A 26,882-nucleotide genomic window follows, 5' to 3' on the forward strand; every position below is an offset into this window, starting at 1 on the left:
TCTTCTGAAGTCCTTTCATCCCTTAGAATCTTAAAGCATACATCACTGAGAGCCTCTGTCTGACAGCCCATCATTGAGTCTAACAATACAAATCAGGAAATTGGGGCTGGTTCTGTCCACTGACAACGAGAGGGCAGTTAAGATAGGGAGGAAATAATGAGTTTGATGTGGAATTGAGCTTAGAATACCAGAACTGATGCTCTTAATTTGTTAAACAAACAAACTAAATAAAAAATTCACATAAGGAAAAGATCTGTGTTTTGCATTTCACCTCAAAAGCTAAAACTATAGAATGTAACTGGAAGGTACCTAGCACATATAATTAATTTTTTCTTTTTTTATTATGAACTTAATCATCCACAAACATTTCAATATATAAAGAACAAAAAAGAGAATTTGTGTATGAAAGCATGAACTTCAGTATATAGTTAAGTATACATTAAATTGAACAAAGTAGTGACAAAATTTCCATTTGTCCCTTGAATTTGCTTTTGTTTTCTTATGTGTATTTTAAATGTTTTCTTGAGGCTCTTTCTTACTTTTTTTTCTTGTGTCTTTATCACCACCAACTAACTCACTCCCACCCTACCTCATTCCCTAAAAGGATCTCTCCATTATAACAAAGAAATATTATACAGTCACGTGAAACAATATGCTAATACATATTGGCCAGGTCTAAAAATGTATGTCTCATTCTGTACTTCTAATCTGTCACCATTTTGCTAAGAGATGGGAGACAGACTTCACCATCATCAGTCTTCTGAAGTAATTACATAGAATATGTAAAAAGAATGTTGTAGCTGACAGGGTCAGAGAACACTGACTTTGAGTGCTGGAAGGGACCTTAGAATATAGTCTTAGCTAATAGACCATAAAATGTTATTGACAGAGGAGTCTTTAGACCATAGAGTATTAGAAGATGGAATGTTAAGACCTTGAAAAGGACTTTAATATATAAAGTGTTTGATATGGAAGGAACCTTAGAGATTACCTAGCCCAACCTTCTCATCTTACAAATGAGAAAATGGTGACCCACGGGAATGATCTGTCCAAAATCACACCGTTAGTGGGATAGCTGGGACTTGAATCTAGTATTTCTGGTTTTCAATTTAGTGCTCTTTCCACCATATCACACTTCCTCACTTTGAGGGCAAAGCAGCTTATGCTTTCTGTGCACTCTCTCTGGATTCCATGAGTTCTTATTGTATTTATGGATGACCTAGCCCTGACTTTCACTTGGGGAAGGAGCTTCTTTTGATTCTTTATCAGATGAGTGCATCATGGCCAGTGGTAATAAGCATCAAGTGATAGATCAAAATGTATTTATCACCAACTTTGCATTAAAAGAAATGTAATGCAGGAGTGGCTAGTCTTCACACAAGAACCAGATAATGCCAAGATCCTGAATGCTGGCAAAAAACCTTAGCTTATTCAAATCAGTAAGGCTGCCTATTAATTTGAATAATTATACACACTGTAAATTTATGATAGGCAAGAAATTCTTTCCTAATTATGTGCATTTTGATTTTATTAATCTCAAGAGGGAAGCTGTTTTGGTAAATGCTTTTCAATGGCTTGAGTTGAGTTTTACAACAAGATGGCCCAGGGGTTGATAATGGTAGATAATGCCAATTGCCAGTTCAAACCACCCCAGGTTAGTTATGGTTGAATGTCACCATCATCTGATGGCCATACAGTTCTCCCTTGCTTACAAATTCTTGAGCTCAATCTGCCTCCCTGACAACTGGTCTTGCATGCACACAGGCACACACACACACACACACACACACACACACACACACACACACCCCAATAATGAGAGCATCTTTAATGGAAATGGTATAAATCCTCGAGGGAGCAGGGAATTCACTTGGTTTATGAACACAGAGATCTTTGCTTCCAGCAGCGAGAAGCTGACTGGAGAAAAGGTTGAAGTGCTAATGGGGAGGAGGCAGAAAAAACACAGCTTTGCCATAGAATGAGGCTACAAACATGGAAACTTTCACCCATTAGCTATGTATTTCATATCTCCATGAGGCTTGGGATTGTGACTTATGTGAACATTGTATCTTGACAGTGCTTAGCTGAATGTCATGCATATATCAGGCAATTAATAAATGTTTATTGAATGAATTAATGGCTTAGTAAATTAATCCTGTGCCAGAGGGTCCTAAATCTTTCTATGATTGTCTTCTGCTTTGCCTGTACATCCCATGAGACTGAAACATATACACCTATCTCACAGTCTAAATCATTGCCCTGACTTTAAGGTCATCAAAGGAGTGATAATCAAAGCCAGGTAAAAGGATTGGCAGCCACAAACTTAAAAAAGAAAAATCTATTCAGAACATACAGAGAATGAAAGAATCTGGATATGACCATGATGTTGGAGAAGATGAAGCTCTTAACCTCACCTTTAACCACTAACTTTTTTTATTTGTTTACTTTAGATGGGACTTTTCCTAAAATATCTTCCAAATTTCTCTGCCTTCTTGAAACAGAAGATACTGATCACAAATTCAACCAACCAAGAATCATTTAGTGATGACTGGGCTCTCAGGGGCTAATGGAAGTGTGGCTGCCACTATTTACATACTTTTTCTGCTTACGTAGCTTTTCTTACTACTTCCTTGCTGTTAGGTGTCAGCTGTTGGTATTTTCTGCTCTAACAGTCCCTCTTCTCACTTAAAATTGGCTTTGCACTATGAAATCTAATTATCATGCTCATTGGGATTGTGTGTAAAGTAAGAGTTAACAGGTTCTAAGTGAGAATCCTGTGCATTTTCATATGAGTACATTACATGAGCTTTAATGAATAAAATTTGTGACTTGTACTGTGGCTTCTCAAATGCTTTTGGGACGAAGGTTCATTGATTCACATGTTTTGCCTATGTTACATATAGTGAGGTTACTATATAGCTGAGTTTTATGCAGATGAGGAGTTATCTTATTCTTTGTGTGTGTACAACTATATTTTCAATCAGTTGACAAACATTTACTACAAAGAACAAAGAATCCCTACTTTGAGAGACCTTATATAGAGATAGGGACTGTTCCTGTGACTTCGTTGGTTTAAAGAACTCTCATGTGAGGAAACACCCTCTGTCAGTGCAGACTGACACATTCTTTATCATTTACTGAAAGATTGTGAGTTAATTTTCTAGGGTAACACAGACAGTATACATCCGAGATGGGACTTGATCCCATTTCTTACTGGGTCTGAGGCTAACTTTCTATCCCACTACTCCACTTTTGAGTTTTTAAATAACTTAGCTATCTGTAAGCTCCTACATATATCTAAGTAAAATATATGTGTGTATTTATATAGGCATATATGAATATATACATATAAATATATAACTACATACATATATACAGCACCCCCAAAAATCTTGGGACATGAGCCGGGCATAATGGAAAGAGAAATAGGCTTAAATTTAAAACCTAAAAGTTGGCAGTGAGTGGAGGTGGGGGAAGGAACTGAGTTGGAATCAAGAATGTGTTGGAATCTCCTCAAACCAGTGAGTTAATTGTTAAAGTTCCATTGTGAGCATTTATACCTTAGAAATCAGTAAACACTATAATCCAGGGTTTGATATATTAGTTTGTCGATTGTCTAGACTTAAGAAAGTTATAGAGAATATGTTATTAATGCAAATTAAAATTTAAAATATGGAGTATATAATCACCCTCTCTATCTCCAGCCTATTGTTAAACATTTACCAGCACATGGAGTCCTAAATCTATGATTTACTTTACCAGCTCTGTGAACTTGGATGAAGTCATTCCATCTCTCAGGGTCTGTTTCTTCCTGTATAAAATGAGGGAGTTAAACAAGGGCAACCCTTCTTAAAATGTGATCTGAGGACCCCAGGGTTCCTGGGGCCCATAAATTTAAAATATTTTTATAATAATACTAAGACTTTTAAATTTCTAACATGGTAAATATTGATAGATATAACTAACTCACATAAATAAAAGCTCTTTGGAGGGGAGGGTCCTCAATAATTTTTAAAAGAGGTCTTGAGATCAAAAAGTCTGAGAATTGTTGATGTGGATGATCAGCAAGGTTTTCTCTAGTTTTAACAGTTAATGAATCTGGAAGAAGGATATAAATTCTGGGCAAGATCTGAAGAAGCAGGGAGAGATTGCTTGTATCATATAAATTAATAAATAAAATAAAGATTCTTTACCTGTTATGGGTTACCCACAATGTTAACTCTCTTCATTAAAATCAGATAGATTATATTAAATAGGAATATGAGGAGTAAATAGGGGAAGTTTTTTCCTATCCATGAATATCAATGATAGATTAACTGGTAAGAAACTAAGACTCAGGGAATGGAGTGGGATAAGCAAAATAGAGTTGTTCTTGCCATAACAGGACTCCATCCACAAAACACTGCGTGGTAAATAATACAATAGCTAATAAAATTTATATCTCTCTTTTATAAATGCTGTACTTTGTGGTTATTTCAGGCATGGAGAGACTGTCATTTCTCTTTCACAATCATCCTTAATAAAATTACCTTCTGGCTTCTGAAACAATTATGACATTTTTATACTATTGCACTGATACCCTTAAGACTAGAGTTGTTTTAAAAGCACAGAAGTCAGTGGATATTTTCTTAATTTCTCCTTAGGACAGACTCTTCACTGCCTTAGCAAAATTTCATAAGACTGGGTCAGCACATCAGTGCCTCAAAAATGAACTTTGTGGAGTATATTCACTCAGTTGAGGAACATTTATTAAGCTCCTAGTATTCGCCAGACACTATACTGAGTGCTGGAGATACAAAGAAATGAAGAAGATAATCCCTACTCTCAAGGGGCTCTCACTCTAATGAAGGATACAACATGGACACTACCATGTACAAACAAGGTATAGACCAAATGAATTAGACATGATCAACAAAGAGAAGGAACTAGTTTTAGGGTGATCAGGAAAGGCTTCTCATTGAAGGTGGGATTTTAGTTGGTATCTGAAGGAAGCCAAGGAATTCATTGAGATGAGGTGGGAGAGCATTTCAGGTATGGTAGGAGAGCTAGTGAAAAATCCCAAACTGTAGATGGACTGTATTCAGGGACTCACTAGATCACAGAGTATGTGGGGCTGGAGGAATTAGTTAGGTGAAAGATGGGAGTTGGGTTGTGAAGGACTTGAATGTCAGAGGATTTTTATCTGATGCTGGAGATGATAGGGGACCACTGGAGTTTTAAAAAGAAAAGAAATTTACATGATAACTTGCATATGTCAAAGGAATAGCAAATTGAACTTAATAGATTTGCAGTTCCATGTGCAATCATCTTTTTTGTATTATACTAAGTTATGGAATGCTTGTTTATTCTATACATTAAAAATAAAATAAATAAAATATTTTTTAAAAGAATAGGGAAGGTGATTCGGTATGACTTATACTTTAGGAAGATCACTTTGACAGCTGAGTGGAAGATGAACTGGAATGGGGAATGATTGAGACAGGGAGCCCAACCAGTAATAAGCTGTTGCAAGTAGTCCATGTATGAGTTGATGAGGGCCTGCACTCAGGTGGTGGCAGTGTCAGAAGAGAGTTGTCCAGGACCTTCATAACCTGGCCCAGTACCACCCCCTTCCACATACTTTGATTATGCAAACTGGTATTCTTAATGTTCTTCACACATGACACTCCATCTCCCATATCCATTCCTTCGTACTAACTGTTCCCCATGTCTGCAAGGTTCCACATCTTCATCTCCAACTTTTTGTTTCCTTGGCTTCAAATCCTACCTTCTGCAAATGGCTGTTCCTGATCTATTCTTTACCCTCCTCCAGTGTTTTCATACCAAGATTTTCTTCTATCTACTCTATATATCTTCAAGTATATAGTTAATTACATGTTGTCTTCCTCATTAGAACATGGACTGATTTTTGTCTTTCTTGTATCCACAGTGCTTACACAGTGCCTAGCACATATTAAATACTTTTTAATGGTTGTTGTTGACTGAGATCCAGAGCCCCTATATGAATAATCTAATTCCAAAACAGGGAACTGAAGTACTCACCTTATTGTATAAGGTGAATTGAGACCAGCTTTCCCTTTGACTTCATATTCCCCCTAAATAGATGCAAATGTTTCTTTTCCAGTAAATACAAAATGTACTCCTTGATTCTGACCTAATTAAAGAGGGAATTTCAAACTAATGAGGAACAATATAGTAGAAGTAATAGACTTAGAATTTTAAAAGATTTGGAATTTAGTGTAGGTTGGCTTTTTACTATCTTGGTCTCCGTTTCTCATCTGAAGAATGGGAATAGTGATACTTCTACTTCCTACTATACAGTAGTAACATATTCATATAGCATTTTAAGATTTTCAAAGGACTTTCTTGGTCAAAACCCTGTGTGAGAGAGTAGAAAAATCATTTGGGAATTAGGAAAACACAGTTCTCTGTTTGGCCCTGTCATTCATTCCCCACATGATCTTGGGCAAGTTGTTCCCGATTTCTGGACCTTAGTTTTATCTGTAAAAATTAACAGATTGAACTTGATAATCTTTAAGTCCCTTCTCTAGCTCAGGTCAGCAATGTAAGTATTTCTAACTCACATCAAGATATTGACACAGTGGTTCAGATACTGAATTAGAAAAGTTAACTCACTTGCCCAAGTCACATAACTGGGAAATATTGGATCCAATCACCCAGTTCTCCCAATTCAGTGCTTCATCCACTATATTACTTAGCTGTAAACTACCAAGTACTGACACATGTGAGCAATAATTATCAGTACTGACATGAAAAATGCTGGAAACTAAATACCTCTAACTTAGCTCTTCTAGAGTTTGCTTTTTAAGAAACTTCTTACCTGATTAGAAATATTCATAGGCTCAGCAAAGGTCTTGTTTGCTAAGATGTTAGATAAAATGTTGTCTAGTAGTCTTTTTTTTTAAATAAAAGGAAATATGGATTTGCTCATACTTTTTAAAATAAATCAGACATATAAAAATAACAATAAATGTTCTTGTATAAGTCACAGGACCACAGAATTGAAAAGGACCTCAGAAGACATCTAGGTCAAACTATTCGAGAATAATAAATAATCTTATTTATTACCCTAATACTGAGGTAAACTGAGGCTATTCAATCTCTTGAACTCAGGAGTTTTGAGCTACATTGGGCCAAATCATGTGGGTATCATCTCCTAAGTTGGGTGTGAATATGGTGAGCTCTCTGGTACAGGGATCCACCAAGTTAACTAAGGGGGGGCAAACTGGTCCAGGTTGGAATGGGTCAAAGCTCCCATACTGATCAGAGTAGGATGGAATTGATGAATGACCCCCACACTTTCAGCCTGAGTGAGACAGGGAAACCGTGTTGAGAGAGAGAGAGACAGAAACACAGAGAGAGACACACACAGTGAACATTTAGTCCAATTTTAGGTGAACAAGCATTTCTTCTGCAACATAGCCGGTAAGTGGGCATCCAGTATCTTGCTTGAAGAGCTGTAATGAGGAGATACCCACTACCATTCAAACCTAAATATGTTGCCTTGCAGCTTCTACTCCTTACTCCTACATCTACCCTTTTAGACTAGGAAGAACATATTGAACCTCTTTTCCATAAGGCAACCTTTCAGATTCTTGAAGATTACTCTTATGTTGCCTTTCAGTATCTTTTTTCACAGGCTAAACATCCCAAGTTTCTCCAACCAGTTGATCATGAAGTAGTAGCTGAGTTGGTCCTTAAAGCAATGAAAGAATTTCAACAAATGGAGACAGAAGGTGGGGTGGGAGGGAGTGTACATTCTAAGCTTGAGGATAGGGGATAGGAAGACAGAAGAATGAAGGATATGATAATGAGTAGTCTAATTTGGCTGCCAGATAGAATATGGGAATGGGAGGAGTATTTCGACATCCATTCAACATGCATTTATTAAGCAACCCTATGTCCCAAGCATTGTGCTAGAATCTGGAAATATAAAAACAAACAAAATAACATCTTCCTTTCAGAAGTTTGTATTTTATTGGCTATGTATGAACTAAAGCTGGAGAGTTAAATTGGAGAAAGATTATGTAAGGTCCTTGAATGCCAGAATAAAGTACTTTATTCATACTCTGAAGGCAACTCATTCCATCTTTGGAGAGCTCTGCTTATTAGCTTGTTCTCTCTTATATTAAAATGACATCTTTCTCCCTTTAACTTCTATTCTTTGGTTCTAGTTCAGTTTTAAATCAAATTTTTTATAACTCAAATAGTATTTTTAATGTTTGTTTAACTTGTTATTTAAAGGAATCTTATGGTTTATCTTTTTGTTTTTTTTTTATTATTTTTTTAATGTTTAACAATCACTGCCATACAATTGCGATTTTATCCCTCCCCACCCACCCCCCTTTACCTCCCTCCCTCCCCACAACTGCATACAATTCTGTATAGATTCTACATGGTTTATCTTTTTGTAAAGCAAATAGCAACATTTCAACTTACCTATTTTGTAAATCCAGGTTTTAATACATCAGGCTTTGTTTAAAGTGGGGAACACATGTCCTGGCATAAATCAATTCCAGATCAATTCCCAAAAGTCTTTGGGATGAGTGAAAGTTAATGTATGTAAATAAAAATTGGGATCAAAGACAGATAAAGTTTCCAAAAAAAAAAAATCTTTTGGAACAATATTCCCCAAACATCAGTGACAAATATGACCTTAAATACTCATAGAACATTAGAGTTGGAAGAGACCTTTGAACATACAATGTAATGTAAGAACATAGGCTATTACAGCTTTAACTGATCTTAGAACATCAAATCTTAGCGTTGAAAGGGCCTTTAGAACATAGAGTGGTAGTGTTTGAATTGACCTTAGAATATAGACTATTAAAGAAGAAAGCATATGTTAGAGAACTAGAAGTGATCTTAGTTTAGTCCCTTTATTTTATAGAGAGAAAATCAAAAAACAGAGAAGTGATATGACTTGCTTGAGGTCATTTTGATTAGTGGGGACTAAGGCTTAGGTCTCTTGATTATCAGCCTACTTCTTTTTTACTCTCTTCCTGTTTCAGAGTGTTCAAAAGCTGCAGCAAATATATATATATATATATATATGTATATGTATACATATATATGATTTTATATTTAAAATTTATTTGTTTAGTATCTTATTTTCCCCCAATTACATGTAAAAACAATGTTCAACATTCTTTTTTTAAATTTTGAGTTCCAAATTCTCTCCCTCTTTCTCCACTTCCCTCATTGAGAAGGCAAGTAACTTGATATAGGTTATACATGTGTAGTCATGCAAAGCATATTTCCATATTAGCCAAAACAGCATAATCTAAAAAAGAAAACCTAAGTAGGATAGTTGCAAATGAAATGCTAGCAGTTCCAGAGTTTATATTAGAGTCAATTCCCTAGTGTGATTTGGAATGTTCATATTTGAGAAAGATGTTAGCCAAACAGTATATGCTAAAAAAGAAAACTCTCCAGTGGTTAAGCAATTTTCCTTTTTGAAAAGAAGTAACAACTTACATTTGATCAATACCAATAAAGTAGAACTCTGTAATAACAGCTCATTGTTACATCCATTCAAATACCCTATGGGTAAAGTGATTCTCCTTGAAACATAATAATTAGATACTTTAAAAGCCTCATATCTCACTCATGCCTATAATTGTGGTCCCCAAATAATAGATAGGAAACTACTGCTAGGTATCAGGTTTCCCTACATGATATTATGTGATTAGTCCAAATCCCCAAACCAATATTACAAAAAGATTCATGGAATTCTTGAATTTTAGAAGTCAGAGGTATCTTAGGGATGGCTCATCTATACCAGTTCCCAAATTTTTCAGATGAGACAACAGAGGCAATTAGAAAAATGACTTCCTCAAAGTCACACAGCTAATGAGCATCTCCTGTATTATATTTCCTCTTGTTCTGATGTTATAGCTAAGTACCTCTTTCCTTTAACTGGTAATTTTGGAGGGCGGCTTTTGATGATCTGACAGTAAATATTCTTTAGCCTTGAAATCTGAGCTTTTAGAAAGTAGTCCTACCTAGGAATTTCCTTAAGAAAAATTAGAGAGGTAACAATAAGGACAAGACTACATTAAACTTTCATTTCCTGCAATAAATACATGTCAGGTTCATGCATTGTGATTATTTGTTTTTTCCTTTCTTTTCTTTAAACATTATTTTTCTGAAGTGGTCTCTTGGCAATTAAATGGTAATCTTCACAACTACTAATTAAGATAAGGATAACAGTTATATTTTCTACTCTTTGTTCTTCACAATATGGAGGTAGGTGCTAGGCATATATCAGATGCTGAGTCAATACTTATTATTGATTAGTTGAATCATTTTTCCTTTTTTTTTCCACTGAGGAAGCATTGTAAAGATAGCCCGCTTAAGGAGGCTTCCAAGCACTGACTGCCACAGTTGTAGGGATTGTAACACTACCATCTAGCAGGTGGATTTTCAGTGCAAAGAATAGAGGGACCATAAAGAAGGCATGGAAATTCAAATAGGAAAAGAGGTAATATTCATTGAATTTAAATTCAGTATGGAACATGATTGCATTTGGAAAACAACAGAAAGATTACAACTATAGCCCTGGGCTAGGAAATCTTTTGGGATTAAAAAAAAATCAACTTCATGGCAGCAGTTTACTTGAAAAATATCTGGAGGTTTCAGTGGACTGTGAACTCAATATGAGTCAGCAGTTTGATGTGGCAGCCAGAAAAGCTAATGCAGTGTTGGGCTGCTTTAGGAGAGATGCATAGTTTCCAGGAATAAGAAGGGAATAGTCCCTCTGTACTCTGCCCTAGCCAAATCACATCTGAAGACTGTGTTTTTAGTTCTAGGAAACACAGTTTGAGAATGAAACTGATAATCTGGAGAGTGTCTAGAGAAGAGCAATCAATATGGTGATAGACCTTTGCTCCATATCAGTTGATGGAAATGAAGATATTTAGCCTGGAGAAGTGAAGAGTCAGGGGAACATGACAGTTGTCAAGTATTTCAAGGGCTATTATATTGAAGGAGGACAAGACCCAGTCTTTTGGGCACCATAGGACAGAACAAAAAGCATTGGTTAAAATAAGTAAATTTGGCCTCCATGTCAGGGGAAAAAAATTCTAGTATTTAGAGTTGCCTAGAAGTAGAATGGAATGCCTCAAGAGGTGGTGGGTTCCTGTTCCTTGGAAGTTTTCAAGTATAGACTTGATGACTACTTGTCAGGTGTGTTACAATACATTGGGCAAGATGGTGGCTGAAGTTGCTTCCAACTTTCAAATTCTGTGATTCTGTGAAGATGTCTCTGATACAAACTTACTCTGTGGTGCTATGTCAAGTCTCTTAACCTCTCTGAACAATAACTTCCTCATCTGTACTGCTGATCTCTAAGGTTCTCTGTAACTCTGTAATTCTGTGATTGGATATTACACCTACTTTAGAAATGCTAGACCTGGATGTAGAGTCACTGAATATCAGAGTTGAAAGTGCAATGGCCATCTAGTCTAATTCTTACCTGAACAGCAATCCCCTCTTCAATATCCTTACAAGAACCTGTCTACCAACCCTACCCTATACTTGAAGACCTCTGTTAATGGGAGGCTTGCTACTTACAAAAGCTGTGCATTCCACTTTGGGATAGCTCTCACTGGAAAGGTTTTTCTTATGGGGAGCAGAAATCTGTCTCTGTGCAACTTTTACCCATTTCTCTGGGTCTAAGAAGAATAAATTAAATCCCTCTGCAGGACGTTAATTGTCTTTGATTGATAAACCATTCTCATCCTTGATAATGACAAGTGGGAATCTTAGACTGAAAAGGACAATATCAGTAACAACCAAATATGGCTTGAAATGATAGAAAATTTTGACCTACATTATACACACACACACACACACACACACACACGTTTGTATGAATACTAAAGACCTTAAGGGTCTTTAGTAAAAGACAACAGCTGGGAACCCAGAGGGTTAGTCTAACTAGAAACATAGGCATAATTTTAGAAATTACATACTCATGACTTTGTTTTGTTTTTCAGTAAACAAAGTAGGTCTTGATGGAGGTCACAGACTATTTTATTGGTTTTTGTAACCCCAGTGCCTGGCATGTAATAGTTGCTTAATAAATGCATGTTGATTGATTGCTGGTTTTTGAAACCAGGAAATTAATTCCTAAATTCCATCAAGTCCACTTAATTGATATTTATTAAGTGCCTCCTCGGTGCCCAACATCTAGCTGGACATTGTACGGGATTTAAAGGAAGAGATATGATCCTTTTCTTCAAGAACCATACAATCCTAGAGCAATGAAGACAAACATACTTGAAATAATTAGAGAACGTTAGACAATTTGCAATCAATTTCTAAATTGTATAGGTCCCTAAATACTAAGAAGTTGAAACAGAGAAGTCAAGATAAGATTGGAGTAGTATGGGGAAAGTTGCATAGTGAAGGTGGGACTTGAGTGGGTCCTTGAAAATGGATTGGATTTGGATCAGTGGACACAGATAGGAAGGGCATTCCTTTAAAGACTAATTGCATATGAAAGGGACAATGATTATAGGCTGTATCAGGTTATTAAAGAGATAGATCTCACTGTATTATTTCTAGGTCTTTTAGCTTTAATATCCCCTTGGTCCTTTCTCACTTTGGAAGGTGAAGAAGAGGGTAGAACAGTATAATAGTTTCCTTCTACCCTTTATTTTCATAAAATACCTATGTAGTTCAACTTTGAATATTTGCATTTAGTGATACATTGTGTCTTGGGCTGAGGGGTTGGGTTTAATTTTTGTTTTGTTTTGTTTGCATTAAAAATGGATGTTTTGCCAAAATCATATACATCTACATAAAACACTGTTGTGGGGGAAAATCAGTTTATATCTCATGAAGACTTACATATATGAGTCAAGCATATATGGGATCAAATATATTTCCTCTGCCACCTCATTAGTATACTTGAGAGGACTCCATAGTTTGTGAAGGAAAATAAGCACATTTTCTGCTGTTGCCTAGAATAGTGACAATACTGTATCTAACAAAATGGAATGGTAAAGCTTATCTGGAAATTCATATGACTAGTTTTGTAAGAAAATATAGTAGAACATACATGTCCAATGGCTTACAGAGTCACTGAATATCGGAGCCAGAAGGAGAGTTAAGACATAAGAGTTCTAGAGCTGGAAGGGACCTTAAATGGTGTGTTAAAGGTAGAGGGGTCTTAAAACACAGAATGTTAGAGAATGGAAGGTACTTTTGAACATAGAACATAAGAGCAAGAAGGGACCTTAGGGCTTATCCAATCCAATCCTCTAACTATGAGGAAAATGAGAGGTTGAAGAGCTTGGCCAAAATTATACAGCTTATAAGTGGCTGAGCTGAGAACCCAAGTCTTCTGATTCCTTATCCAGAGCTCATTTCGCTATACCAAACTGATTGGTTGATTGGTTGTCCTTCTCAAAGGGAACTGAAATGACATCACTATGTTGGAGTCAAGATACAGTATGTCTGATTGTGGTTGATCAAACCGGTTCAAGCTGTGAAAGCTTTACCACAGGTACTGTCCATATGAACATGTGGAGTGGTGGTCTCTATATTTGTGTATCTTACATTTCTTTTGAGCTACTGCAATTCTACTTTGCTCAGCACCTTATTTGATGCAGTCACGCCATGCTGGGAGATATCTCCCATGTCTCACAAACTATTCCAAAGTTCTTTAGAGAGACGTGGAGAGTGTTCTTCTATAGCTTCTTCTGACCACCATGTGAGTGCCTTGAAAAAAATCTCAACAACTAGAGCTGTCCTGGAAGTGGAATGGGTAGCCTTGAAAGATGTTGGGTTTCAGTTACTGAAGGACTTTAGGCCTCACCTATATGACCCCTTATTTGGAATATCATAAAAGAAATTTTTATTCAGATATACTTAGGAACAATTGAGCTTTGAGATTCTTTCCAACTCTGAGATTCTGTGATAAATGAGGGCATTGAAATACACACACACACACACACACACACACACACACACACACACACACACATATATAGTGTATTTTATAGAGAGCTCCCAAAGAGAAATACCCAAAATCTTTTGAGCAATGGCAGCCTAGTTGGAATGTGTATGATATTCCAAAGTGTCTGATTTGAGGAACAACTCTCATAAAAACTTAAGACTTGGATACAGAAAGGAACTGTGAGATCATTCTGGCTAACCTTTTCACTTTACAGGTAAAGAAGATGAGTCCCAGATAAATTGTGACTTACCCAAGATTACATAAGTAATAAATAGCACAGCTAGGCTTCAAACCCAAAGTCCCTTGACTCCCAACTCCAGTGTTCTTTCCCCTATAACAAAAATTCTGATATGTCTATTGCAAAACTACTAATGTTACATTACAATAAAACCTCATATATAATTTTCATAAATGTTTTATGTTAAGCTCTGAAGAAATTTAATTATTGGTATAAATGCCAAATTATGATTGGTATAAATGCCAAAAATAGCTCCCTCTCTCTTGACTTGGTTCACACAGATATCTAGAGCCCCATTCAGTCTTCATATGTTTTTTTGTTTCATGACCATAGGCCAGCCAATCATCTTGCAAATGCATGCCCTTCATCATAAGGACAATGAATGAGCAACAAGGCTTGCAAATATTCTCTCATTAGTGGAAAAAAATAATAATGTATTTACAGCAAAGGATAAGATAGATAGATATTATCATGGAGACAATGAACATGAACTTGGACAGACTTCAAGAGATAGCAGAGAATAGAAGAGCCTGTTGTGCTATATGGTTCATGGGGTCATGAAGGGTTGGACATGCCTGAAAAATAACAAAACGGCCTGTTGACAGAGGGTCAGTAATGTCATCATCATGTAAGAATGTGACATTATCACTAGTAATACCTTCATTTAACCAGGTACCATACTATGTTCAGTAATGGACTATTAACTTGATATAGATCAGATGTGTATGCTGATGCTGGAAATATACACATAAACACATATATACATGCATACACACATTTATATATGTGTGTGTATGTACATATGTTTGTATTTGTGTATACTCTCACATAGCAGGTTTTTAGTTGTTGTCCTTCATTCTCAGAGGACCAAAATGACATTACTATGTTAGAGTCAAGTTACAGTTACATCACATGACACACATGTACACATGTATGTACACACACATAGATATCCTTCTATCTATATATTTTATGATGACAATAGCAGACATATTTTCCATTTTCTTGGCAAAGAAGCATGATCACAGACTTTGGAAAAGAAGTCCTTTCTACATGTAATAATAACTAGCGTTTATATAATGCTTTAAGGTTTAAAATGACTTTGTATAATTAGCTCATTTAATCTTAAAATAATGTTATGAGGTAGATACTATGGATATAATTATTACTATATTACAGAGAAGGAAATGGAGCTTTATAGAAGGTAAGCAACTTATCTATGATCACAGAGCCAGCATCATAAGTAGGGTAGGACTCCAAGTCTCTTCCATGCTACCTGCCTCTAAATGGTAGTTTTGTGTGTTTTGAAAATGCATATAGCAATATGTCCATTTTCAGAAATTATGGTTCACTTGAATGGTATTTTGGAAGATGTTTGGTGAAAATGATTTAGACTGGGTTGTGGTTCAAAGCTGCAAAAGAATTATGGCTAAGAATCTTTGGAAATGGTTGGTCAAGGTAAGAACCTTTTGAAAGTCTAATTTCAAAACAAGTTAGAGGAGGTATATGTTTACCATGGCACAGTGTCTCATTGTTCAGATATTCCTTTCTTGGCAAGCCAAGGTTGGGGGAGGGACAGATATATAACATAATCTGAAAATTGAAACAGCAGTTGATCACAGTGGTTTGTTTGTGTTCTCCTGGATTCTATAAAAGAGAGATTAGAAAAGAAAAAAAATACAATTCTTTGCCAATACTGTTCATTTGCTATAACAATCTTCTTAATCTTCACTTGCTATAGTAGCCTGGGTCTATATAGGTAAAGTGAAATATACTATATATGGAATTACAGAATTTTAGAGGAGAAAGAATTTGTATTGTGGTAAGAGAATTCAAATCTCAGTTCTGACTTTGATGTGACCCTGGGCAAATCATTTTAACCTCTTTTTGCCTCAGTTTCCTTATTTGTAAAACAAGGGCAGGTATTTGGCTCAGTGGTTAGAGTACCAGACTTGGTACTCCAGATTTGGTCTCAGACACTTACTAGCTATGTGACTCTGCCCAAGTCACTTAACCCTGTTTGCTTCAGTTTCCTCATCTGTAAAATGAGCTAGAAAAGGAAATGGCAAACCACTCTGGTATTTTTGCCAAGAAGACATCCAAAGGGGGTCACAATAAGTTAGAAATGACTGAAAAACAATAACAAAATGCGGATAGTAATAGCAGCTACCTTCCAAGGTTCAAAGGATCAAATGAAATAATAATTGGGAAGTGTTTGGCACGTAGTAACCACTAGGTAAATGTTAGCTAGTATTATATCCTCTGAGCCTCTATAAAATAGAGATGATAATGCTTTGTAGTAACTGTAACCTTCACACCCTATAGAAATGTGCTATCACTATACAGTTCAAACATCTTATATAATACATAAGGCAGAAGCTGAGACTAAGAAATACTGTTTGTTTCTGATTCTTTGTGACCCCCTTTTGGGTTTTCTTGGTAGCATAGTTTGCCATTTCCTTCTCCAACTCATTTTACAGAGGAGGAAACTAAGGCAAACAGGGTTAAGTGATTTGCCCAGGCTCACAGAGCTGGTAAGTGTCTGAAACCAGATTTGAACTCAGGTCTTCCTGATTCCAGGACCAGCTCTCTATCCACTGTGCCACTTACCCACCCTGTAAGAGTTATTTTTAGATATAATTAGTAAATGGTAGAGCTAGGCCTGAATTCAGTTCTATGGATTTTGGGGGCAATTTCCCAAATAATTTAGACTTTATAAAGGGCCTACTTTATTTTAGCTTAATATTTTAAGGATTCTTGCTTTAACCTTCATCCATATAGAAAATCACATTCTTCTTTACCCATAGAGTTGCTGTAGCTGAATCATTTTTGGGGGGTTTACAGGGGGAAAAATGTTGGGTTGGAGATCCTGTCTGGATTAGCTCACAAGGTTATTTTTCCCAAGTGGAGAAATGTTCAATTTTTAGTGTGGCCAGAGAAAAGTCTTTAGTTTTGTAGGTCCCTTAAAAAAATCTTCTTTTTGGCTAATTGAAAAAAATTCACACCTTAATTAAACCTGTGCTTAATTGATACTTTAGCTATTCTCGAGTTTTATTATTATTAAAATAATTATGTACTAAAATAAATACCTTGTGTGGAAGAAGGATTGGAGTGTCACAGGGATGGGGAACCTGTGGCCTCTAGATCACACATGGCCCTCTAGGTCCTCAAGTTTTGCCCTCCGACTGAATACAAACTTCAAAGGAGGATTTAGTCAAAAGGATTCCCTTGAGGTCCTAGAGGGCCACATGTGACCTGGAGGTCACAGGTTCCCCACCCCTGGATTAGATTTACTCTGGTTAGCAGCAGAGGGGGAGTGTTAGGACCAAAGGAGGACAGTTATAGAGAAGCAATTATCTTTTCCATATAAGGAGGAACTTCCTATCCAAGAAAAGAATGGGTTGTCCCCCGGAGGTAATGAGTTCCCCAGCACTGGGGCAGTGACATAGTGACAAAACAACTGGATCTGGTGTCAGAAGGACCTGAATTTGCCTTCTGGCATAACTACCTGTTACCTCTATGACCTTGTTAGGTCATTTTAACCAACCTGTGCAATGGATTCTGAGTGGGTTTAGAAGATGCCTGCACAATTTGCAGGCCCCAAGGCTGCTTACAGTCCTGGGGCTGCTTGCTGCATGACAAAAGATTTCCTCCACATACAAAAACCATTTTCCTCCTTTGGCATACCGCAAGCACATTTAGGGTTGTAAGTGCCCACGGGCAGCAAGTTGTGCAGACCTGATTTAGAGTGAAAGAATTTGGCACTGCCACTTACTATTTACATGACCTTGACCTTGGGCAAGTCCTGTTAACTTCTCTGGGCCTTAGTTACCTCATCTGAAATAGAAAGGCATTGGATCAGACAGCCTCCAAGGTCACTACAGACCTAAATTTATGATTCTATGACTTCATTGGGTTTCAGTGTCCTTTTTTTGTAATACGAAAGGGATTTACATGAGCTCCAAAGTCCCTAAAAAACATCCATCTAAAGCCTCTAATTCAATGACTCAGAGGCTAGATGACCACTTATGCAGTTGTAATAGGCACTGAGAGGTATTCTAAGGTAGGTAGGCAGGTAGAGCAGGAGGTTTTAATCTTTTTTTGCGGGGGGAGTTTCATGAACCTCTTGGCAATCTGGTGAAACCTGTGGGCCTCTCCTCTTAGAGTGGGACTTTTAAATGAATAAAATAAAATGCAGTTATATTGAAATATAATTATCAACATATTATTTAAAAAATAACAAGTTTATGGACCCGCTGAAATCTACCCACTTTTCTCTTGGAGGTACTGTGGATCCCAGGTTAAGAACCCCTGAGCTGCAACATAAAACTGTGTCAGGGGATGGGTTCAGATCCTGACTTAGTTACTTTCTAAACATTATCATGGTCAAGTGGCTTAATCTTTTATAGCCTCAGTTTCTTTATCTACAAAATGATGATAATACAACTTGTACTACTGTCTTTGCAGGGCTGTTGTGAAGAAAGTGCTAGCTTTATCATTTTTTGACAAATTGGAGTTATTATTAAGGAATAATGACAACTCTATTTATGTAGCACTTTAAGGATTTGAAGCATTTTCCTGATGACCACTCTGTATGTAGATTGTGAACATATTATAATCCCCATTTCACAAATGGAGAAATTGAGGCTTACAATGACCTGCCCAGAGTCACATAGACTGCCATTAGATAACCTCCAAGATTTCTGCCAACTTTAAAACTGTTGCTATTCCATGAATCTTTGATTCTACCCTAGCAAGAGGAGTTGAATTGCATGGCAAAAAGTCATTCCCCCAAACGTAAAAGCCTTGTCCGTGAGATGGATCTCTAGCTGATTGGAAGAATTCGGATACATCCAGGTACTTAGCTAACTTAGCTACTTTGTAGGGGGCAGTCTGCCTAAACCATACCAAGCTGTTCCTCCAATTTAAATGCCATACTCTGTCCTCACACTTGGCCAGAGTGGTAGATGGACAAATCTTAAGCAAATATTTTTAGGTGAAGCAGTACAACGATTCTAAAGCTCAGAAAATGCCTTCCCCTCCCCATTTTATCAGCAATCAATAGGGAGGAAATAAATGGTTCCCTAGGACTAAGTCGATTTAGCTAGTTATTAAAAAAAATAGCCATCTGCAGTGGCAGAGAAATGAGCAGTCAGTCTGCTGGTTCCTTTTCCAAGGAAATCTGCCTTGCATCTGTTTAAATTTGTTCACTACTTCAACTCCAGGAGATGCCTTTTTTTCCCCTACTCCCTGACCCTCTCTTCTTCTTTTTCACTTTCTGCTGCAAAAAGGAGGATGTAAAAATAGTGAATCTTCTTTGGTTTGCACTTAGCATTTAGAGATCCGGTAAAATGGGCTAAAAACAAATCCACCAGCGCAGAGTGTGCACCCAGAAACAAGGGATGGGGGGAGAAGCGGGAAGGCGGCGCGACCAGGGCGAGTGGGCAGGGAGCTTTGCGGGGAACGGGGACCCAGCGCACCGGCTCTGAGGGCATCTCCTCATCCCCCCTCCACTTTTCGCCCCCTTTTAAACTCAACACGGCCTCGGACGCCTCCCCTCTCTGCGGAGACGTTTCTCGGTGTTTAACTTTTCAGCCCCCCTTTGGAAAACGCTGGTGGAAATGGGGATGAAGTAATCCTTCCCTCAGCCCCGCCGGGGGCCGCGCGAGCATTCCCCACAAACTGCTCTGGGGAGTGGGGGGCCCGGGGGGCGCTGGGTTTTGTCTGCAGCCGGCCTGCTCCCCGCGCTCCCCTCGCCCCTGACGCCTCCCCCGGGAGCAGCCCCGGGAGCCCGGCGGCGCTAAGTGCCCAAGTCCGCGAGGTACGGGCTGCACGGCAGGGGGCGGGGGGCGGGGGGTGAGGGTTGGGGGAGGGAGGGGGGAGGTCGTGGCGAGGGGGGGCGGCGCGGGGCGAGCGAGGGTTCTGGCGCCTGCGCAGAGCACTTCCTTGTTTGTCCCCGTGACTGTTGCGGGAGAGGCGCTCTTGGAAGAGTGTGCTCAGTCTGCTCTCGACTGTCAAGAGTCTCGGGCTGCCCGGGGAAGAGAGAGGAGAAGTTGGCCGGCCCCCTGCCCGCTGAGCCCAGGCGCGGGCCGGCCTCCGAGCCCGCCTCCCTTCCCCCGCGCGCCGGTGCGGGCTGCTGCGGAGAAGCCGCCGGCGGGATGAGCCGAGAGAGGCGGGTCAGGTGTCCCCCCGCTCCCGCCGCCGCGGCCCCGCACCGACTTTGAAGGGCTCCTTCCTCTCCTTCTTCTCCGCCCGTCCTCCCGGGGCGGCTGCGCCCATCTCCCGTATCGCGCCCGCCAGCCTCCCGGAGCGCCCCCTGAGTGCGAGCGGCCCCGGCCGGGGAGGAGGGCAGCGGGCGGCCGCGCCGGGGCTCCCTAGGCTCTCGCGGCCGGACGGGCTCGCTTCTCCGCTGGGGGTGTGGATGAGCCGCCTCTCCGAGCCTCCGGGCGGCTTCATTGTTACTCATCTCCCCACCCTCCGCTTGTGTTTCGCCTCCCGGGCAGGATGCCGGACCAGATCTCCGTGTCCGAGTTCATCGCCGAGACCACCGAGGACTACAACTCGCCCACCACCTCCAGCTTCACCACCCGGCTGCACAACTGCAGGAACACGGTCACGCTGCTCGAAGAGGTAAGGACTCCGGCCGCCGGCCCCCTGCCCTGTCCGGCCCCCTCCAGATGCCCCCTCCCAGGGCGTTTGCTTCTGCTGGCGTCTGGGTGCAAACTTGGGAGGGCCGGGGGGAGGTGGAAGCTTTGCCTCTGCTTGCTCGGGCTGTTTTGGAGCTGGGGTAATTTTTGCTAGGGGCCACAAGGTGGGAGGGGGAGTGGATGAGGACCCCAAGAGAAGCCTGCATCCTTCAGTGCCCAGGTCGAAAATTAAAAAAAAAAAAAGGCAACCCTGGAATGAGTGAGAGAGCTCTAATCAGAGATGAAGGGGGGAGGGGGGACTTCCAGGCGAGAGGGCAGGCCTTTGGTGGCGGTCCCGTGTGTCAACACCTAAGCACCCAGGGAGAGAAGGAGGAGAGGACTGGCACTCAGACTTCTTCACCGAGCAAGTGAGAGATGAGATCTACATTATAATGCCACGCACTGATGTTTGCCTTGGTTAAGAAGGCATTAATGGGTTTGAGGAGGGAAAAGGAAAGCCTAACGGAAAATGCTAAAGGAGTAAGCAGAAGAAACTCAGTGACTGGCTCTACTGTACTGTTAATATATCTTCTGTTTCCCTTGCTACCTTGTGATATGGGTTGGGTGTATGTGCAGCTAGATTCCAACCTTGACTTGCTTTTAAATACTATTTTATTTTGTTTTTATGTATAAAGATAAGCAAGCCTAGAAGGACCTCAGAACACAGAATATAGTACATTTGGCCTTCGTGGTGGCTGCTGCCGCCACTGGAAAAATGGCCCGACTTGAGGAGGGAGGCAGGGTGGGTATGTGTAGATCTACTTCTCTTCCCTTCTCTGAGCCCTTCAGGAAGGGGGACGATGGAGAGGGGAAGGGGTTGGGTGGCTAGTAACAACTGCAAGGTGACTTCCCATAAAATGAAATCCTTCCCCTAGCACTTGGCACACAGAGAAGGGCACGCAGTAGGCGATTAATGAATGTTGATTGAGTTGGATCGTTGAGTTTGAATGAAATGAATGAGTCAGGACAGAATGATGAAAGGAGGCAGTGGAAGCAAAACTGTATCTAAGGGGACATTTTGCTTGGAGTTCAGAATGATTTCACGTTTGCCACAGTTAACTCCCTCTCTCTCAAAGGTATTTAAGTAGTGGAAAAGTGGTGTTGCATGAAAGATGAGAGAAAAGTTTACATTTTCACTGGGTGGTTTATTGCTGTGGTTTGCTTCTTTGAGGTTTGGGGATCTCTTTCCCTGTTTTAGGCTTATAATGGTTAACACATCGTTAATATCGGTAAGCTTGTTCCACTGTGGACAGGTATATTAGGGACAGGCTGCTCTGGCGAGTATTTGAAATTGACTTTAAGCTAGGTTAAAAGGTAGTGGTTTCTTTAAAAAGCACAGTTCTGATTTTTAAGAAAGAGCCCCCATAATGAGCATCTGTGGGTGTTTGCATTTGTTAGTGTGCTTAGATTTTGACTGGAGCTATGCTCCCAGTTGCAGATGCTCCCCCAAATGCATCTAGAGTCAGTCACCATTAGTTGATGAATTGTTAAGATGAGTGGAAAAATGTCAATTAACAAGCTTTTGTTTTAATCCTAAGGTCAGTAGTTATATTTTGTCTTTTATAAGCTGTCAATCTTTTGACTTGACACAACCTTCTTTAATGGCCCTTTTATTAAACACTGTTGCCATGCATTCAGTTGCTTTACTGTTCTGTCCTTCAGGCCACTGAGATAAACAGGAACATGCTGTTATATTGAGCATGCTTTCTCACCACTTCTCTCCAAATTGCAATTGCCTTTAAAGGAACTGGCTGATTAGGCGGTGCTTGTCATTTTCCTTTAGATAAGTTTTTCTGCAGCAACTAATAGATCTGTCAGTTACCTTTAACTTTTCCAACTCGGTATAGATAGGGTAGCTGCTTTCTGCTTGTCCCACTTGTGATAAAGGACCTGAAGTGAATGAATTAAGGGTCCTTTCTAAGAGAAAACACGTGCCTCCTTTGCATCAAAGGAAATGAAAGGGTTAAAATACAATTGCATGCAGCTGCCCCCTTGGCACTGTTGATTTTGAGCAAAGGGATAACTTGAACTTCGAAAAGAGTATATAGTATTTGCATGGGTTTGTGGTGAAGAATACTCTTTTGCAAGGTTAGGTTAAAGAACAAATGCTGTCTATGAGTGCTAGGACCCGAGCTTGATGTGAAGGGAGATCATTGGGAACTGGCTTAAGGTTTCAGAATTTAAAGTATTCAACATATTTGCATATATTAATGGATATGTAAGAGATCATAGTACTTAAGTGACTTCTGCCCCTTTATTTCCCCACAAGTGGACTGGAACAGAATTAGAAAATGCATTCCTCAAATTATCCTTGCAAATTGCAAGAGGTTGGAGGTTTTTCTGGGGAATTATAAAATTTATAGTTTTTATTTCTTACAGGGAGATTGTACACCAACATATTTATGATCCTCCTCCTTCTTGCCCCTACCCCTCACCTCCATGCAGAAAGGGAAAAGACAATAAATATCTTATAGTGGAGTATTTTAATTTTTAATCTTTAATCTAACAGATGTTAGGTCTATGTTACTGTCTCTGAAATATAAGGAAAAGTTTTGTGTGATTAGCACATTAGAGTTGGCATATACTTTGTGAAGTGAGGCATTTGAAAGTTTCAGGAACACTGCTTGAGTTGTTTATTTATTCTTAGGATTTGGAATTTTTGGACACTTCTGGGGGAGGGGGAAAGGGATATGAGTCCCTTTTCCAATCAAGTGGCATATCATCTTTTTTTTATGGTTTGAGAAACTTGGAGTTCTCTATTTTTCATTTTCCCAGTTCTCTTAGTGTGTTTTACAGATCTTCTCTTTGCTCCTGAGCTCTGGACTGCTAACTTAGATGAGCCCAGACTGTAATACTGTATTAGCATTCTAGAGTTGGCATCCCCAATTCACTTAACCCTCTTTGTCCTGTGCTATTTATTTCCTTCCCTCAACTTCCCTCCTTTTCTTTAGCTTTGTAACTATTATGCTTGATCACCTGCTTACTTAATGTAGGAAGAAGGTACCTCACAGGCCACCAACCCTTCTCCCCAGCCATTTCCTAATGGGCCCTGATTTAATCTTCCAGCTATTGGTTGAAAGGGCCTAGGCCTGAGATGATGATTCTTATAACTTTCACTTTAAATCTCTTTGTATCCTGTAAGTGGGTCAGGAATACATAGTGACAATAAGTAGAATGTTCACTTCTGATTTTTTTTTTCTTTTTTTACATCTGCATTTTTTACCTTCTGGATTCCAATTGTGAATTCTTTGTTGGCCTGTCATAAGGAATAGTTTGTGGTTGGGGTTTGGAATTTATGAGCTAGTGTGGAGCTGGGGTTTTATCTGGGGATGGGGGGGGGGTGGTGGTGTTTCCAAACTAGAATCCAATGTTCTGCTTGCTTGTTCAGCAACTCCAGCATGCTGAAGTGAGCTGTTGTACTCATGACTAGTAAAAGTTATGAAATGTAAGTAGCTCAGAACAGTATGTGTTGTTTTTTTTTTTTTTCTGGGGAGGGAAATAAATGTTCTGGGGTAAGGACAATCATAAGAAGTAATACTAGCAGGCACAGCAGCAGATCACTGAAAGAAATTTAGTATCTCCTTCTGGAAAATTTTGAGCCCAAGACAAAAGGAATGACTTTCTTATAAGATTTGGAATAGACTGATTGAATGTTGGGACTGAAAAGGACCTGAGGTCATCTAGTCAAATGCCCCCCTCCTCTTTTTTTAAACAGATGAAGAAAGTGACATGCCAAGAAGTACAGTGATTTACCTGAGGTTACCCAGCCAGTTATTGGCAGAACTGGGTCTGAAGCTTCTTTTAGACTCTCATTCCACTGTTCTTTCCACTACTCCACATTATCTTTACTGAATTAGAAATTGTATCAATGTGCTTGGTGAAATAGAGGCAACTAGGTGGCGTAGTGGATAGAGCACTGGGCTTGAAGTCAGTAAGACTTGAATTCAAATCCAGCTTCATACACTTACTTGCTGTGTGACCCTGGGCAAATCACTTAACCCTGTTTGCCCCAGTTTCCTCATCTGTAAAATGAGATGGAGAAGACAGTGGCAAACCATTGCAGCCTCTTTGCCAAGAAACTTCCAAGTGAGGTCACAAAGAATTGGACAGGACTGAACAACAACTTGCTGAAGTGCATAGAATCAGATGCTAATTGGATTCAGGGAATCAGAATGATCATAATTTTTTTTTCCTTTCTGAGGTTAGGATATGGAAGGCACTGAAATCAGAATGGGGACTTTAGATCCTGTTGGATATCTAACATGCTTTAGGTACCACCTTTTGTTTCTCAGGACTGGTGCTAAAGAGAGTTACTCACTGCAAGGAACTACATACAAGATCAGGCCTCTGGATTTCAGCAAGGGATGTGACAAAGTCTCATAAAATTTTTCTACAAGTTGGATAGCTGGAGCCTTGGATGTGGGACTATACTTTAGGTTCAGAAATGATTATCTGATCTGACCCAAAGAACCTATTTATTATTTCAGCTTAAAGAGATTTCTCTAGTAGAGTTCTGTTTAAGTGCCTACTGTGTGCTAGGCACTGTGCTAAATGCTGGGGATACAAATGTAAAAAAGAAAGATAATCTCTGCCCTCAAGGAGATCACAGTCTAACTGAGAAAGACAATACATCAAAGAAAGCAGAAGAAGGAAGGGGGGAAGAGTCAAGGAAGGTTCCCCAAGAGGTATGTGAAAAAGTCTGAGAAGTCTCAGATTCTTTCATCCATATGAGAAATGAAAAGTCTTGAGCTGGCTCTCTCCTTAAATGAAGATTTTTGAGTTTGCAACACTACCCTTTAGTCTGGGGGACCAGAGGGTAGTGGTGAGGTAGAATACCAAGGCTGATTTTAAGAGAATGATGAGATTATCCTTAAAATGAGCTTCCTGAAGCTTGGAAAAGGTGGAGAAGGCTTGGATAGCATGCTTTATTTAATTTGAAGAGGATATTATGATAGGAGAAATAACTCAGGTATTTGATAATCGAATTGGGGCCCACTTATCTCTCTCTCTCTCAAAAAAATCTCAACAGAGAACTAAAAAAAAGTCTCTGAAGCAAATGAAGAATTTAATAGGGATAAATGTAAAATTCTGTAATTGGGTTAAAATCTGCTTCCAAAGTATATAATAGGAGAGATATAGCTGGAAAACAGTTCATCTGGACTTACGAATCAACAGTGGAAAGCGGTAGCTAGAAGAGCTACTTCGATCTAAGACTACAGTGCCCAGTGAATGAAGGGGGAGTCGTATTGTACCTTGACCTCATAAGACGTCAAATAAAGTGTCAGTTACTATTCTGGGAGATGTATTTTAGAAGGTACATTGGCAAGAAAGAATACATCCAAAGGAAGGCAATCAGGATTGTGAGGAGACTCAAAAATCTGCCATGTGGAGGGAAATGAGATTTTTTGAAGGGAAATGGGGATTTACCCTGGAGTCAACAGAGACTTAGGTTGGGGGAGGGAGAATGCAGGGAAGGATATATAATCATTTTCTTCTAGTAGTTGCAGGGCTGGCATGTAGAATGGGAATTAGGAACTAAACTTAATTTTGCTTGGTCCTGGAAGGCACCACTGGGAACAGTGCATGTAAGGTTCAGGGTAGCTGATTTTTCCTCAGCCTATGGACAAGTTCTAGCAATTGGAACAACTCAGAAGATAGTGAGGTCTCTGCCAGTGACTACTAACCCCTTTTCAGAGATCTTGTAGGCAGGATGAATGATTTGGCTAGGGGTTTCACTAATGACCTTTGAAGTTCCTTCCAGTTAAAATCTTGTCGTTTTTCTACCTGACCTGAAATTCCCACCATTCTCTTCACTAATGGCTTAGACATTAGAGGCAAGGGCATTGTCAACACTGTTTTAACTTAATAAGTCTTACTGGACAGGCAATTTTATAGCTGTTAAGAATGAAATAAGCAAGTATGCATTCTGGCAGAATGTGGAAAATGTAAAAGATAGGAAGTAATCTTTTAA

The 26,882-nt window shown here is 39.3% G+C and overlaps 1 protein-coding gene across 5 annotated transcripts in view; it reads left to right on the top strand.

Moving 5' to 3' along the window:
* ASAP1 (ArfGAP with SH3 domain, ankyrin repeat and PH domain 1) overlaps nt 1-26,882 on the top strand; it is a 483,861-nt gene that overhangs the window by 83,599 nt on the left and 373,380 nt on the right. For 4 of the 5 annotated variants that reach the window (XM_072603062.1, XM_072603061.1, XM_072603063.1 and 1 more), the window contains exon 3: nt 20,729-20,855. In XM_072603062.1, coding sequence (XP_072459163.1) covers nt 20,729-20,855 — 127 coding nt within the window. Of the gene's footprint in view, nt 1-19,937; nt 20,047-20,728; nt 20,856-26,882 lie in introns of those variants that run through there. The other variant, XM_072603064.1, reaches the window with a different exon arrangement.

Source organism: Notamacropus eugenii, chromosome 4 (genome assembly GCF_028372415.1).
Source record: "Notamacropus eugenii isolate mMacEug1 chromosome 4, mMacEug1.pri_v2, whole genome shotgun sequence".
NCBI classification, from domain to species: Eukaryota; Metazoa; Chordata; class Mammalia; order Diprotodontia; family Macropodidae; genus Notamacropus; species Notamacropus eugenii.